Source organism: Amia ocellicauda, chromosome 4, assembly GCF_036373705.1.
Source record: "Amia ocellicauda isolate fAmiCal2 chromosome 4, fAmiCal2.hap1, whole genome shotgun sequence".
NCBI lineage: Eukaryota > Metazoa > Chordata > Actinopteri > Amiiformes > Amiidae > Amia > Amia ocellicauda.
In genome coordinates, this window is record NC_089853.1 from 4,475,322 (window position 1) to 4,493,571 (window position 18,250).

The 18,250-nt window shown below is 39.9% G+C and overlaps 1 protein-coding gene across 1 annotated transcript in view; it reads left to right on the forward strand.

Moving 5' to 3' along the window:
• The window catches only part of shank2b (SH3 and multiple ankyrin repeat domains 2b), a 165,093-nt gene extending 149,434 nt beyond the window's left edge, over nt 1–15,659 (forward strand). The window contains exon 25 of the mRNA XM_066700555.1: nt 11,448–15,659. Within this exon, the coding sequence (XP_066556652.1) occupies nt 11,448–12,003 (556 nt within the window). The 3' untranslated portion in view covers nt 12,004–15,659. The remainder of the gene's footprint in view (nt 1–11,447) is intronic.
• Nucleotides 15,660–18,250: the final 2,591 nt, after the last annotated feature.

The window sequence follows — 18,250 nt, forward strand, 5'->3', positions numbered from 1 at the left end:
AATGGTTCCTTCTTTTATACATTTATCTTAATCCTAGACTATGGGGAAAAGGTCCCTCGGGCTTTAAGTGTTTTTAAAGTGCTCTGAAATCTTGTGGTGCTTTGTTACGCTGTGGTTTTCAGCCTTTATTTATCTGTGTCGTTATTGTGTGTTTTGTGAGGGTTTTCAGGAACTACTACATTCAATAAATATGACCTTTTGAATGGTCACAGACGGCACATGCATGATTTTAATCTCTCGGCCTAATCCCATGCAACATTGATATCCTTCGTCTAGTATTGTTCGTGTTTCTGGAGGTCAAGACCAGATGGTTCCTGAGTTGATTAAATCGAGTCTTCATTGTGTCTTGGAATGTCAAGTTAGATGTTTTGAAAGGAGGCAACAATCGGATAAGGTGCTAATTGCTAAGGTGGATGTGACAGAAACCTAAACCCCCGGTGGACAGTTGCGTTCAACAACTTAATTCAAATCTCACTTTAGTTTCCCCTTTTTAGTTTAGTGATGAGGGTGAGTGTAAGGGTGTTGTCTACCTTAACACAGGTTTGTTTTAAAGGAAGAAAGACTGTAATGTGTATCTACAACAAGGTAACACAGGGCTGTGTTGCTTATGCAGTGTTTGCTGTAACCCAAGAAAAGGAGGAGAGTTTGTTTCCGCTGTATCACTTCTGGTTGGCCAGCCGTAGTGGTTGTGGGGCGGGTGAGTTCACAGGTCACCTTTGTGTAATGGGAAGAATTTAGTGAACCAAAAAAGATACGCAACTTGTTCTGCCCCTGTGAATATACAGTACAAAATAAAGCCCCGATGATGCATCTTTTTTTTTCTGCCCTAATAATAATAATAATAATAAAATTGACATTAGTATTGCAAAATAACAGAATATTGGTATTATCATCTACTGCAGTTTCCTGCTAATCAATACACCACTCCTCCAACAGTTCAGCAGATAAACGTTATGACTAATTTTCTTACCTCTCTCAATTCGGTATCTACAGAGTTTTAACCATTCCTGTCCTGCGGTTTATTTATACGTTGTTATTATTATTTATAAATCCTTCTCAGTTAGATTTCTTAAACGTCTTAAATCTCTTTTAAGGTAATTACCTCATTACTTCAATAATGAAATGTTAACATTTTGTAATCAATTCCCTTGCATCAATTAAATGATGCCTATGAGTTCTCTTCAGTGTTTACAGATTCATTAAACATCATTACAGACATCTAAACAATGTTATGTAATAGGAATACAAATTGAATAATAATATTGTGACGGCCTTGAAAACAAGATCATACAGATCTAGATGAACTGTAAGGCTTATAATTTGATCTGCTAAGAATGTGTTTTTTGGCTCAAGGCCTAACCAGTGCAGTTCTAAAGGTCCGTTACTAAATGAATAAAGTGCAAGTACACAGGAATAAAGACTGAAGTAATGCACTGTGCAGGAGATGTGCAGTCAGCATGTAGTGCTTTATTGCTTCCTTTAAACCTTCAGGGTTAATCCAGTCTGGAGTCCGCAGAGGATTGTGTAATAATGTTCCTGCTTTGTATCTAAACAAATTCTGTTGAGCAGAAAAAAGGAAGGCCGCTGACTTCCATGGCATTGACACGCACTGCGCACACCTCGGAGTGTTTGTGTTGCATATTCGAATTTCTGTATGTGATTTGGACATCGCGTTTCATTAATCACATTCAAATGTTTCATATACCATCATCGTCATCATAATCAGCCTATTTATGGATCCACTGCTGGATGTTTCCCACTTAGATCTATAGCTTCCCTTTTCTATGTCAGAACTGCAAAATGTTTTATTTTATCTCTGAATTCTCATCATTATTATGATGATTATTATACTATTGTTACTGATAATACTAAAAAAAAAAAAATAATAAAAAAAATAATAATAACAATAATAATAATAATAATACATTTAATGTTTGTGTTTTAGGCTGAGAAAACTGGAAGTTGTTTCATGGCATTTCTGCATGTGCTGTACACCCCTCTCTGTGTGTGCTGTAGAGCCCCCTGTGTGCTGTAGAGAAAGCACTGCTCTGGTCTTGTTTATGCACAGTGATGCTGCACACTTACTGAGTGGGAGTTTAGTGAGTGAATCAGAATCCAAACCATTAAAAGCAACATAGAAACAGAACGTGTGAACGTGATCTTGTGTGTCTGTGTGTGCGTGTGCGTGTGCGCGTGCGTGTGTCTGTGTGCGCGTGCGTGTGTGTCTGTGTGCACGTGCGTGCGTGTGTTGAGGGGTGTATAATTAGGTGTACTGGACCAAGTTTGAAAACATTAGCAAAGGTAATGCGGAAGCATTTTCAAAATACACCTTTCAGGATTACCTCTGTTGTGTGGTTTCTGTAAAGATCAAATGTTTTTATGAACAGCAAGTGAGCGGACTTGTTGCTAAGAGCAACAGTACAAACCACTGAGCAGCACCATTACTGAGCACTGAGCACTGAGCACTGAGCACTATTACAGCAAGACTGTGTAAGGCTGGGATTAAAGTACCACCGCACAGTCACAGTTTAATCACAGTCCTTACTTGGTGTAAAGGTGTGCGGAAGGGAACTAAAAGGTCTGTCATGGCTTTAATGAAGATCGAGATGGACTCACAGCTGGCCTTAGCCTCAGATAGATCTGTATCTTATGATTATATTTAAGGATGACAAATCTTAACACTTTGTAGTAATTGGAAATGCTTATTGAAATATGATCCTGAAAACAGGAATTATAATTTATAATAATCAGAGAGTGCGGGCTGTGCTGTTCCATTTATTGAAATGACGTATTGGAAATTTCAATTGCATTTTAATAGTTTGCCAGGGTTCATTAGAAGTGATTTTCTGATTTACTCCAAATTAATTTCTCATGTATCCCATGATAAGGACATTGTGCGCCGACGGCACGCTTAATGGGCCAATTGTATCGTAATTGGTCAGTTTGAAAAATACCTATGATTAGTATAGTATCCTCATTGCCAAAAGTCAAATTATTTCTCACCAGAAAATGTAGCATCGCAGCCATTTCTAATAACTCTGTTTCCCTTCAAGAAGTGTATGGCTGATGCAAATCATTAGTAATTAGTCATTAAATTAATGAAAATGTCACTTTATCATTAGTGAGGGTTGCTTGTAAAAAGGCTGCATTCATTAAACACTGCGTAGCTTTTTGTACATCGGTATGTCTCTGTGTTAAGTTTATAACAGTAGAAAGATTGCTGATAGTCTGTTAATGTTGTGGTTTGAGGTTATACCGTTGCTTTTATTGTAGACATGTTTTAAAGCTTACAGTGAAACTCACATATAACTTTAACAGCCTGCATTTGTGTATCTTATAAGGGTACTACAAGGGTAAATATGTTATTTGAAGATTTCATATAGTAATTTATCTGAATGAAGCCCTGATTTATTATCATGTCTGAATGGATCGGATCTGGAGATGAGGCCTACACAGTATATTCATTCGTTGGGCTACGAAAAGCATCATCATATTTTTAACTTCTATTTTTCTATTCTCGTGGTTCACCTTAGTGCCCCAACTTAGGCTGGGGTTGCTTTCTCGGCTTAATCTGTATCTTAATCATATTTCTCCATGAGTATTAAATGAAGACTTTTATAATACAGAGATTTTTTTAGGTTCACAGATTAGTGTACGTTCTGCCCATGAACGAAACAGTTGCTTAGCAACATAATGATCAGAGCAGCCTTGAGGATCGGATGAATAATGTCAGTCCGATTAACACAGGATGAACCAAACTGCTCTGGGGAAAGAGGCAGGCATACAGCCCAGAGCGAAGATGGAATCACTAAGTCAGGGTTTTGAATAGTTCACTACAAGCTTAAAATTCAATAAATGTCATGTATTTATTTTCATGTTATTCAGGATTTAATTATAAAGTAGAAAAGGCTAAATAATGTATATGCTGTACTTGCCTGCGTTTCTGTATACTGTGAAATATAAATAGATGTATTAATTGCAAGGAGATATGGCGCCGCATAGTGCATTGCAGTATTTTTTCCCCATTTGTGTTGGACAGCTGTGGGATAAACAGACGTTCCTTGAAAAAATTAAGCTCAACGAAGATTTTAAAGGAGACTCCGTCTCCACTACAGGTGGAATTCATGATTTGGGTTTTCCTTAAAAAATAAATCCAATCCATACAGTCATGTTGGGTTTTTCAAGCCCACAGTTCTAAATTATATGATGTGCTGTAAATGCTGTATAATTTGTTATTTGTGGTGTTGGAGAGTTCTCAATGACCTTCACATTAATGACTGGTCAGCTGTAGAGATACCTGCTGAACAATTTTGTCAGACAGATTTATTAATCTTTATACCTTCAAGCCTTTGACCAAAAAGACATTCCTTGAGAATGTATATCTCCTCTGCTCTACTGTCAGTGTTTATCTGCATTTCATTGAGCTTGGATGTTGTTGTCCATTGTGTGTTATATTTACATTTTAGAAGGCTCTGTCATGCAATACTTAGCAAAAGACGACTGACACATACAAAGGTTTCAGGTTGTATTCGTGGATATTTTACTTCTCAATATATAGAGAGTTTGTGGCCTACAAAACAAAAAGACAGCAAATGGTTTTGTCATGCGAAGTGTCTGCTAATTGCCTGCCCTGTGCCACACATATCTCTAAAGCCCTGCCACAGGGAGGTTATTAACCCTTCTCATCAGCTAAAGAGGCTATGAAAAAGTACCCTGTAGCCCAACGACATCAATTCTGAGATAAAATTGAGATTTGGGCGACCAAAAGCAACTCACAATGCTGTCCTTTTGCTAGGTGGGGAAATATATCGGAGGTCAACGCTCACAGCACAAATAAGCATGCAGGTTATATTATATGAATATGTATGAATTCATTCAAGCTTCCTACATTCCTGATGGCACTGTAAACAATGCACACCTTTCTTCCCCCTGTCCTTGTTGATTGTGGGTCATGAGATGCGTGTGCCTAATTCCCCTTCTCCTTTCTATTTCTGATTCATCCGTCACCGAGATTCACGTGGAAAACATGCAAACCGTCAAAAATAATTCCATATGCAAATACCGTGGAGCCAGATGTTACAGCTTTAGCTTCATATCATTTGCATGCTAGTTCAAATCCACACACACACACACACACGCATTAAAGCGGTGTCAATTGGCAAGATATTTATTTTAATTCATGTTACATAATGTACAGCAGCAACATGTTTTTAGTGATCTTCATCACATGGGATCTGCCTGATGCTGTCATCTGCCTTTCAGCCTCAATAATTCAGGCTTTCGGTTTGATTCAGCTCCGAGTAAGGCAGCCCAACTCGACACAGATAGCTGTAAATAAAACATTATCCCAAGATTACTGCGTCTTTATCACCCTCCGCGCTCTCTGGGTGTCAAGCTGTTGGGCCTATTTAGGTGGAAGAACGCACTGCTGAATTATTTGTGTCGTGTTAGAGAGAAAAGTGGTCAGTTTGAGCGGGGAAGAAAGTTATCTTCGGGTTTGAGTTTATTTTATGAACTCAATTATTTACTTTAGGTATGTACATATAACCTTTCTCAAGGTATACAAGGACATTTTAGAGCAGTTTCATATATTCCCAGTTGTTCGGCCGTGTCGAGGTATTCTGTCTCTCAAGTGCAGTGGGGGCAGCAGTTCCTGTTCATGAACATGTTCAGTTTAAAGACCACTGACATATTGTTGCAGAATGAGAAAGTGAAGACTGCAGCTCCCTTGAACTGTCAGCTGTGCACGTTTCACCACAGAGCATATGAGAGGCTCACCGTTTACTCTCATCATTAACAGACCTGCCTTCAAAACAAAAGGAAAATCCAACGATTTGCGTTTAGATAATTATTTAAGCTTAATTGACTAATTATGTCTTTAATTACATTGTCTCTAACAAAGACAATATCATTATATATATATATAAATATGTTGTCTGGGTAATGTTCTTATAAATATAATCCTATTTTATTTATCAGCAGGAAATACAAAAATGAGTTATGAACGTAATGAAAGCATTCATCATAGCTTTTACCTTGTTTTCATTTTGTTTTAATGTGTTTGTGTGTGTGTGTGTCATTTTTATGATTCTGTTTTTCTCATTTCATTCTGTCATTCCTTATTTGCCTCCATGGTCGATGCATACGAAGAGGTGCATGTTGAAGAGACGTAAGTTCACAGTGCAAAGCACACAAGGTTTGTAACTTTGTGCTTTCATCTCTGGGGAAAACTGTTGTTTGCCGTGTCATCATTCAGCTTGGTGTGGTTCAGCAGTCTGTGGTGAGGGAGTAGACAGGCGCCACTTAACAGACAGTTACTATTGGGGATGCGAAACACAAATGATATGTGTATATACATGTGTGTGTGTAAACCACTTCGCTTTACCTTTAATAGAGAGTGAAATCCCCCTTCAAACGTTCAGTCTGGCCACTTTGGTGGGGCCGAGCTCTCTTCCAAATCTAATTTAAATGCAAATTAGAAATATATATGCGATGGACACACGTATGTATTGTTTTTGCATCCCCAATTAACCTGTCATTTACAAGCATAGGATCTACTATTCCTTTGTTTCCCTGCTCTTACTAATAAATAACTTGCTTTTCATCACTTTTGGCTTCCATTCCTCCACTGACACTCCCATCTTACTGAGCCTGTGAGGCGGTGGGGACTGTGAGGTCTTCAGGTGTGCAACATCAGTGGGCTGCCAAGCAGAACCAATATAACCCTAAAGAATCAGAGAGGTCTGAAATGAACCCGGCCCTGTTCGTAATACACTGGGGTGGAAATGCACCAGCACAATGGTCTCCAACTGTGGTCCTGGAGAGCCCCAATCCACTTCATCTTATAGATCACCTTAAATCACCAATACTGGGAACACATGGGAGTTCTTAATCAATTAAGCAATAAAGCAAGGGATTTCTTGACTCGAGAGACTATGGGTATTCCCAAATGACTGAATTTACCACCTAAAAATTAAATTTAGTGATAGGAGAGTGACCTCCAAAACCTGCTGGACAGGGGCTCTCTGGACCAGGGGTGGAGACATCTGCACCTGGACATTATTATTATTATTATTATTATTATTATTATTATTATTATTATTATTATTTATTTCTTAGCAGACGCCCTTGTCCATTAGGATTTATCTAAATGGGTGAACACACTTTTCAATGACGCGTAACAAACTGTTGCGAATTATTGTTTAGACACTCTCATTGATAATAAATACATCTAGACAGTTTCTTTATGGTTGCATTACTCCTGCAAATTATTTTGTATTGTATTAGTTTTGTATGTGTGTTCATCACTATTCTCTAGTACTGAGAAACAGTAGCCAAAAGTGAATAATCTACAGCAATGCCACGTGGCCTAATTTTACCCTTGTGTTCTTTGGATTAATTTTTAAAAATTACCTCTGAAAACAGGTTTATGGGGCCATATCCATAAAGCATCCAGGAGTCCATCTGTGAACATGTTGCTGTGAAAGTGGACTTTTAACTGCGATATTATGGTTTATGAATATAACCCACATACCTGTACAACACCTTCCTTCATTTTCAGTTTTGCTGTTTTGTTCTAGAAACCAGTTTTCTCTGAATCTCTCAATGAAAAATGACATGTGGAATTCTTAACCATCCATTTACGTTGCTGAATAAAAAGTACCCAAAGCTTCCACATAAATCCTCCACTAATTGCACCAATTTTGAGAAGAAGCGGTAACTGTTTCTGAAATCTAAAGATGCACTTGCCTAGTTAGGACAACTGCCTGTGCTGGGTCCGACACAAGGGTTTCTATTAACAATCGCATCTTCTCAGTCACAAATCGCATCCGTGCGAAACTCAGGTTTTGACCTGTTTAGTTGATTTTTATCCCATTGAAAAAGTCACTATTGAACATGAGCAGTTCATGGGGTTTTACTCTCTTTAGGACCTGCTGGGTGAGATTTAATAAATCAAGAGTTCACTGTCATCTCCAGTCCCATTATTGTTTTATTGATAGTACTTGTTATAATATTTGTACGTGTTGATCTTCTTCACAAATACATGAACTGAACAGGAGTGCATGTTCTGTTCTGTTCTTTGCAAGGGCTCACAATGTGACGCCCGCATCGTGCAGTGCCATTCTCGCGCTAAAGCGTATTAAAGCAGTCTGCATCATCAGTGATGTTTTGAGAAACCGTTGCTATCTGACCCACCTTCGATTAAAACGGCACTTCTGAAATCACGTCAGCTCTCATGCTCATGAATCAGAGGAAGCTTTTTCAGTTGTCATGGTTTAATTGAAGTCTTAATTATGAGCAGATTTGTTAATTCAGGATGCTGTTGACCGAGCGCAGTTCCCCCCGTGACTGACGGCGAACCCTGCAGTTGCATCCCGCCACTGTCTGCCGTCTGAAAGCCCAACGAGGCCTGAAAATGAACAGGAGTCGCGAGGGAGGGACTGAAACCCCCCCCCCTGCCCACCACGAGGCTCAGACTCGGAGGCCTTGGTGCCCCGAGAGCACAGCCAGACCTGTGCGGGGCAAAACACATTTCGATGGCTTCCTCTGGTCTGTTCCTTTTGCACCTCTTTTCCCATTCGGATTAGTCAACACTTAAACAGTAACTAAGGAAGCCCAGATCAGAAAATGAACCTGTCGAATTGGAGGTAACTTGAAAGGTGCTGATTTTATTTCGCACAGCTCCATTTCCCCACTAAGATGCTTTTGATCTGATGGGACTAGAAAAGGTATGAGACAGTGTCTGGGTTTTATGACAAGAGGGACTTTATAAATGCATTAATTTAAAGGACAGCTATCACAGTTTCTGAAAATATATATTTTTGTATTTCCTTGTGTGTTTATAAGTAAAGTGTCTCAAGAAACAATGGTGGCCATCAATAGGTTTCATCACTTCCTGGGTCTTGAAACGGAGATAGAGGATCTTGAAAATGAAAACAGGGGCATAGGATCTGTCAACTCACAACTAATAATTATATTCAATGGTGTTAATGTCCTACCTGTTGATGATGATGATGATGATGATAATAATAATTAATATGCTTCTTCTCCTTGTTTATCTTCAAAATATACCATCACCCAAACTGAGAACTCTCTAAAAAAAAAAAAAAAAAAAAAAAAAATAGCCTAAAAAGGTCTCAAAACCAAATCAGTTTAACTGTAAAGTCACGGTTAAAATTACTTGCACGTGTAGACCACTTTTTAAAAACTGCAATAGTTGTCCTTTAATGTATGTATGTAATAAATGAGATCATAGGTTTCTCATGGTGGAACCAGAACAAACAGTATCAGTACTTCCACTATAATTATACATTTATTTTCGGTGAGACGGGAACATGCCAGGCCTCCGCCAGTCTGTCCTGGCTGCTTCTTCTGAGCGTCTTGAACCGGGAAGTTACAGCTTCAAAGCGTCTCGGCAAATCAGTACACCAGTGTGTATGAGGGCGACATCAGCGTGGAGGGATGACTGAATAAAACATAAAACATAATAATACTGCCCTCAAATGCTGAGTTTGAGAACTGCACTTTTCACTCAGATTTTTGGGGATTCCTGCATTATTAGAGTTTGCAAAAGCGTGTTACTTCAGACATGCAATACACAGACTGTCAGGTCTTAGTCTTTAGGCTGCAGAGACAATATTTTAACCCCTATTCTCCCGGACAGTTAATCAGCATTTCTGCAATTACAGCCGATACCTGATTCCATAATTTTCTATTTATCGATATTAATCTGCATCAGGGTATTTAACACATCAGTGCTTTTTTATATATTTTGTTTAGTTTTGTTTTTAGCACTGGTTTGTTAAAATGAAAGCATTGTAAAGCCTGAACCCAGTGTTGTTGGGGTCCTGTGTGCAGCGGGCAGACGTGCGGGGCATGGGCAATGTGGCGCAGCGTCTCGGGCTGTGGGTCTCCATCTGTCAGCATCTCATGCTCTGCTGAACCTGAGGGGTGTCAAGTTCTGGCTCTGGAGCGAATGAATTAAATCCCTCGTCTCAAGTATTTTCAGTGCATACCTCACTTTATATAGATATATACCAACAAACTGCTAGGGAAAATCTCAACTTAAGTGAAGAAATTGGATGTTCTCCTGCATTATTTGCAACGGACACACTGACATAAATTGGTATCTTTTTGGAAAGCCTTGCTTTTGATTTCATTCTAACAGTGGGTAATCTCTCCTGTAAGCATGTAAATAAATAAATAATAAATCTGTTTAGAGCGCCTGGTTCAGAGATTAATCTGGACTGAGCTCAGTGCAAAGAATTTATATACCAATCAGTGTCTTAATTCACTGGGCTAGATTTGAGCCACATGTCACTTCGGTGTGTCAAGGTTTATTACTTTAATCTTTTGCTTTATGGGGATCATTTTGTAGAATGTATGTATGTATGCATGTATATAACTTGTTAATACATCTGATACAATTATAAACACCTATTGATATTTCTGCTGTAAAAGAAAAAGAGCAGTAGAAGCAGAATCTAAATAATAAGTACAACTATAATAAAAATAATATCTAGATGAGCAGCACCACGCCTGAGAGCGCTACTGCATCCTTCCTTCTTCGTTGTTTTAACGCAGTAGTTTGCTACTCACAATGCGCTTTTTGTGTGAGTGTGTTTATTTTGCTTTTATCATTTTGAAAGTTTAGAACATGTCCAATATCTCTTACAAGAGCTCTGATTTCTTTCAATGCCAAATATGTCCCTTTTATAATTTTGAGCTCAGTGGCAGGTGGTCGAGCTGCATAACGTTCCACTGTTGTATAAACTACTGTGAAAAGAGAGGATTTAAATGTGGGTTTTGTGTCAGAATGTATAATTAATTACTGCCAGATCCCTCTGCATCAAATATTAAGGGTGAATGTGCATGCAAACTACGAACAACACAGCCCGAGCGCGGCATCTTCTCAGCTGATTTCAGAGCAAGATCAGTTTTAACTGCTGCAGTGGATGTGAGAAATGGCCAATATACAGTTAAAGATTGGAGTTTATATCTGTATTTCTTTGGAAATAGTCATGTTCTATTCATGCGCTGTATCCAAAGAGAAAGGTATTCAGCAGTCAATTATTATCACCGTTAGATCATTTACAATCCCAGCTCATTAAATAAATGTGGAATATATAACACAAACTGGGTGAATATAGTGGCAATTTAAAAAATATATCCATGCTTTCTAGATAGACTTTCGGAAAGGCTATTGTTACCTGTTTTGGATAGTCTGTACAGAAACCCAGACTGATATAATTCTGTATTTGTCCATTATTTGTACATATTAAATGTCATTAAAGCTTTAAATGACTTTAAGCAAGATTCAGATCTAAAACACCGCTGAATACGCAACAGCTTTGTTCAGAAACAAATGAGAAACGCAGCAGGCAGGCAGTTTATTACGTCTGTGTTTTACGGCACCTAACTCCTCTCTCCCTGTCGCTTCCTTCCAGGGGGACCGACGGTACAATCACAGCCTCAGGTACACAGTGGAACACAATGGTGACTTTTGCCGTCCGTCCGGGAGCCAACCAGCCGGCGTCGGTGCCGAGCAGGAACTCTGACGGGATCCCGGCCTCGCGCAGGGCGCCCAGCCCCATCGTGTCGCCGCCCGACACAAGCAAAGACGGCCGGCCTTCCTCCCTCCCGCCCTCGGCCTCTTCCCCAACACAGACCGATGTCTTCGGCATCCCCACGCCCCCCACCCCAGGGGAGCGGTTCAGCCTGGGTTCGGGCCGGAGCCGGTCCCCCTCTCCTTCGACTTTAATACAGCCCGTTTCCAACAAGCCTTTTGCAACCAAGCCGGTCCACCTATGGACTAAGCACGATGTAGCAGATTGGTTGGAAAGCCTCAATCTGGCGGAGCATAAGGTCGCCTTCATGGACAACGAGATCGATGGGACCCATCTACCGAACCTACAGAAGGAAGATCTAATAGATCTGGGAGTGACTCGAGTCGGACATCGAATGAACATCGAAAGAGCGTTGAAATTACTACTAGACAGATAAGAAAGGGCAATTGTCATCCACGGGACTCCAGGCTTCAAAGTTCATTCATCTTTCGATTGATATCAAGTGTGTAATTATATTCACATCAGCTCTTGTTGGAGTATAGGAATTATCATATCCTTAAGAACTGCAATTTTGAAATAATTGTGCAGTTCGTTAATAAGCACAATACTTCTCACGAAAGCGAGTGGCTGGTATGTTGAGCCACCCTCCTGCCACGATGGGGGCAAGAAGAGAGAGAGCAAGAGAGAGAGAGAGAGAGAGAAAAGATATTCCTTTTTTTGTGATATAATAGAGACTATTGCTTTGGAATATATAAGAACTTTTTAATCAACCTCATTTGGATGCACCCGAACCAGCAGAGCTGTGTTACATTTTCTATCTTTGCTAGAATTTCTTCAGAGAATATTTCTTCAAAAAAAAAAAAAAGGGGGGGGGGCGGGGGTATATTTAACAATGCATCAACTGTTCAGAAAATTGTCTCGCTTCTTACCTGTTTCTCTGGAAAGAAGATCAAGCTCAAATATATGCTAAATCTGTACATCTTTCAGTGCACATGCATACAGTCCCGGCGTTGGTGTTCTACTTGAAAAATCACTCCTGAATATTCGCCACCCGTTTCACAGCTATAGGGGCACAATTGTAGCAGTTATGGTTTTCTTTGGCTTTCTCTTTCTTTCGTTCTTGGGTTACGAGATTTTTCTTTTTTTTTTTAGTTGTCTGAAAAGTGTAAAGTGTAAATTAATCATTATTGTCTTCCACATTAAGTGCAGGTGAATGGAACGAGTCGTAAACTCCAAGGATCATCCGTTTTTTTTTTCTATGGTTTTTGCTGTACTTTAGGAATCAGTCCTGATCTTCAGAGACGTGCCAGAGAATTTAGATTATAGTAGAGAGAATGGTGTCTTCTAATTGACACGATTTGAGCCATTTTTTTAATTTTTATTCAGATGCCTGATCTTAAAATCATAGTCCGTTTAGTCGGGAATGTCGCCGGATCCTTCGGTAGACGGCGATTTACCTTTCTTTGCGAGGAGCTTTTTATGTTAGTTCTTATCTTTCAAGCATCGTTCTGTACAGAGATTTGTGAAGGCAAGCGTTTTCTGGGGAAACTGAAAGGACGACCGCGAGTCCTGGGAGATTGAATTAAAACACGAATGGACACGTATTAGAATTAACCCGGTTCATTTTCTGTCAGTATTCACCGCTCCAAGTTGGATTAATCTGCAATCTTGGCGTATCAGTTACCGGCAGTATTCGCTGTCATGTGCCGAGACACTGGAGACGGGCCTGTGCTTTTCAGTAGTGGGTGTGAAGTGGGTTGAGACCTTTTGCTGCTATCCAAATCTGTATTTAAAGGCGTAACAAAGAAACAAATCAGTTTAATGCTGCCAGCTGCGGAAGGCGTTGTCCGCTGTCTCAGTCTCCCATCCTGAAAGTGGACGCCGGGGACATGCGGGAGCAGCCTGACTCTTATTTTATTTTCGACAGTGCTGCTGGTCTCTCCAGGTCTCGGTGAGCGCAGTAACCAGGTTCCAGGGTACCCGATTGCAGTCGATGTCGGGGCTCGAATGGCCGCCGTGCCGCAGGGGTCGCGGTGTGAGCAAAACACAATCCGAGCGGATCACACCACGTGTCCCGATCTACCGGCGGGGCGCCCCGGCTCGTGTGCAGAAAAGATGAGGCATGTGATCACATGGTAGTTCTCAAGTGTCTTCTCAGGTCACTGGCTTTTGAAAACAATCTGACATTTCCGTGATGTCCAGCACCTTCCCACGACAGCTTCCTTGGCCCTGCATTGATCACTCACTCGGGCATTCAACTCGAGGGGCTGGCCTAGTGTTATATTTGCGTATCTGGAAGGTGTGGGTGGGGGTGGGACCTGGGGGTGTGTTACCTTTCTTTTTATTTTGTTTTTGACCAAGATTTAGACAACTGAAGGCGTCTAATACTGTACATTCAGTGTCAGATAAGAAAATAAACATGGGAATGTAAAACTATACTTTTAATCAACTCAGTTTAAAGCCTCTGACGTGGGGCAAGGAAATATGATCTTTTTTGTTCTGCACTGAGTCTTATTTTGAGGGGTCAAATAAAATGATCAGTCAATTCCAGTCCTGGAATAGTTAACCGAGGGGGCGTCTCCAGATTTCAGAAAATGGGATGCTGTTCATTTGAACTGTGTGAGGTGCAGTGATTTAACGGACAAAATATATATGATTTTTGAATCTTTAAACGGAAAGGGGTTTCATTGACAAATATAATGCTTATAAATATTTTTTTTGTGGTAAAGGCTACTCAGCACAATAAAACAGTCCAAAAGATCATGTTATCTGAACTGTTCTTTGAAAGCAAGTGTGGCTTCAATGGTCTGTGTTCCCTTTTCCAGGAGATTATATCAGCAGCTCGTGCACGAGTCACGTGGGCGATAGAGGTGTATGGGGTCGAAGGTGGCGTGAATGGGCTTTCAGCCATGTGCGCTGGGATGCGTGTGTGCACTTTTGGGACTGTTCCCTCCACGATAAAACACTGGATGTAAACGTTAACACATCACGTTAACTGTCCTAATTCTTGACTTTTATAGGTTTTAATCCTGGAACAAAGGGAATACAGTCTTTCTTTGAGAAGATTTACAAGAGTTAAGCTGCTAACTATATAATTTATAAATAGATCTTATTTTAAAACAACAGAGCTTCAAAAAGCACAGTATTTTTAATGATTTATAGAAAATTATATGACATTTTATAAAGGTATTTGGATATAATGTTACTGCATCAACTCTGAAGTATGGTTTGCCAAAAAATCGGATTTATGAGGTGCCATAGAAGCAATATTTATATTGAACGGATCTGCTTGGTCATTTTTTTTTTGTTTTTCAGGTTTATGAATTCTCTAAACGTAATATTGCAAACACCCACGTAATAAAGATAAGGAAACTAAATACAATTAATAAAATAACATGATAAAAGAATTGGCGTAAACCACATTGAAATACAATCACTGGTAAAGGTGTTCACCTGCATCTGTTACATATTGTAATTAAATTTTAAAATTACAATTGCTTAGTTTGTGTATAATGTGTGTATAAATTACCAAAATCTCACAGGATGTAAATTATGTATAACCTTTCAGGCAACTTTATAGCAAAGGGTCTGAGCACATTTTACGCTAACGTATATATTTAAAGAAAATGACTAGATGTGACTGTTGACAAATTGATTTTATGGAATTACATATCACTGAGCTAATTTATTTGTGGAAATAACTTTAGAGCAAAATAGTGGAGTCTTGAGTTCTAAAAAAAAAAATACAAAAAAATACAAAAAAAAAACTCTCTCACCCAGTGGATCTGGCCATGATTCACCAATCGCATCCAACCGTTTATATCCTCTTAGAGATCAATTTCAATTTGGTTTCTTCTTTCTTTTTTTTATTCTTCATAGATATTAAGATGTTTCTCGCTCTACTTTGTGTAAAGACTTGTGTTCATGTTATCTATGTTGCTGTAATTTTGTGCTACAGAAGAAAAATCCTCTTATTTAGAGTTATTTAAAAAAAAGAAAGAGAAGTTCCTGTAACTGCACTTTCCCCCAAATCCTCAATACTCTTGTATGGCAACCAAAATATACTGTAAGAAATAAATATAATATTGCACTATGGTTGTATTCCTTTGATGGATTTCTTTTGGTCATCATCTAAGATAACATCGACCTTTGACCTCTTCGCCTTTGGCCTTTGTTCTTTTTTGTTGCTGCTGTTGTTCGGTTTCAAATCGCCCCGTGTTGAACATACTTTATATTACTCCTTTCATGATGTTGATTTAATCTTCTCTAGCTCAGAAACCCTGTTCAGAAATCTTTCTACTGTTTCTCTGAGCGTGTAGGCTGTAGGATTTCAACCAGGAAACATACTGATTCGAAGCACAGAAAATGCTTCATGTGTCTGTAGGTTTAACTCTGAGTGACAGAAGCTTCACCTGATTTTGCTGAGTCATGGGTTATTCCAGGAACAACGCAACCCGAACACATCCGAACCCTAGCCCAGCTTTGTCAAGTTGTTCCAGGAACAGCCACACAGGAATATGATGGACAGAAGAGAGAACCACACGTTTTGACATGATTTGTGCAGGGAAGTACAGTTGCCCCTTTGGGACTGAACTAGTGCTGTTAATCCATGAGTGCAAGTCAGTAAAGCTTGTTTACAGTCAGTCTTATAATCTGCATGTTTGCAAAACACATACATGTACATACAGACAGGTGACAAATTAAAGGGAAAAACCAACATAAAGTGTCTCAGTGAGGTGTTCAATTGGGTTGAGATGGGGCATTGTCATCCTGGAAGAGACACTCCCATCAGGAGAGAAATGTGTCACCATAGGATAAAGGAGATCACTCAGAATAACTTTGTAATGATTTGCAGTGACCCTTCCCTCTAAAGGGACTAGTGGACCCAAACCATGCCAGGAAAATGCCCCCCACAGCATAACAGAGCCTCCGGACCCCCTCACTGTAGGGGTCCAGCAGTCAGGCCTGTCCCGTTCTCTTGGTGTCCCACACATGCACTCGCCCACTTGTCCAGAACACGAGCCAGTTGAGCGTCTGTGTGACTGAAGCTCCTGCCATTCGTGCCCCAATAATGACGCCTCTTTCAAAGTCACTGAGATCCTTTCCTCTTGCCATCTTGATCCAAAATCGAGGTCAACTGGGCCTGCTCAGCATTTGTATACATGCCACAGAGCCTGATAGGATGTTAATTGCTTAATTGTATCATGCAGTGCACCTGTTTGGAGGCGTCTGCATTCGTTATGTTCCTCCACTCATTTATTCAGGTTTTTCCTTTAATTTGACATCCGTCTGTATATATATATATATAGCAAGAGAGAGAGAGAGAGAGAAATATTGTAGAATAAAATATGTATACAAATAAAATAAAATATCTACTGTCTTTTGCTATATATTTTAAATTGTATTATTTTGCTTCCAGGATTGTGCACATTATATATTTTTCTGATCAAGATGAATCTGGGTGCCCTTTGTTACTGTACAGGCAGGACAGGATGGGACATATATTTTGCATTTTGAGACTCAGTGAATAAAATATTTGCCAATACGTGTTCAAAGGCCGCAGGAACAATGAGCCTCTATTCCTTTGTGCTGTGAAGCCGGGAGATCAGACACTCAGTTGTGTTACTGGAGTCTTTCTGACAACTATAATAGCGAAGCTGTTTTTATCCCGATATTCATGTCATATCAGCCTAAGACTTTATAAGACCATTATGAGTTATTAAACTGCTCCGCTCCAGCTTTTATTGTGGAAGTTAAATGAGAAAACTTGTTTTATTTAATTTAATTGAATTACCTCCCATTCACTCCACTAATGCACCGAGGTGTGCCGTGGCTCTGTTCTCTGTGGCACTTATGCAAGATGTGTGCCAACTCCTCGGTGCCGGCTAATTAAATCCTCTTTCAGCTCTCCTCTTCCTCCACAAACATCGCAGATCTCTTCCTTTCAGAAGACAGCTGGCCGGGTTCACCGCAAATAGGCCACCTGATCTCAACAGCGTGTGCAGGGCCTACAAGGACCAACAGGGACACGTTCGTTCTCATTTCCACCTCCTGCATTCTCTGTCATCTCAGGAAGCCAAACCAAGCCTTCTGGGGGGAAAGAGTCATGTCAATAAATGAATCTGATCTAAAGACAAGGTTCGAATACAATCCTGCTCGTGTCAACAAGGTGACGGATGCTGAAGGCTGCACTACAGGACAGTCGCTGCTGTAGTCCTGATCATGTCCGTTTGTGCTGAATGGTTTGAGACCTGTTTGGTGACGGTTCACTGTAACAGAACGAGCCCCTTGTTGAGGGCTGCAGTTTGTCACTCTCTGCTTCAAACACGGTTTGAATTCACATGAACTTCCGCTCCTGTAAAGATACTCCTGAACAGAAACACTGGAAACTCTTCATGCTTGGTTTAGAAATGGCAGATGCTACAGAAATACACATGTAATACTTGCCTTCTAAAATCTTTAAGACAGACTGATTTAATACGAAACATGTGTGTCCAAATAGTACATTTATCATAAAAACACATAATTGCTCAAAATGTCAGGATCAGGGGAGGATTGTTTATCCTGAATGTCACCAAAAAAGCCCAACGATACTGAGAGGATATACAAGTGACAAAATCGGTCTTCTTTTAACCTTTTATTAAATCACACGAATGCCAGCAGTCCTGGTCCTTCCCTTCGCA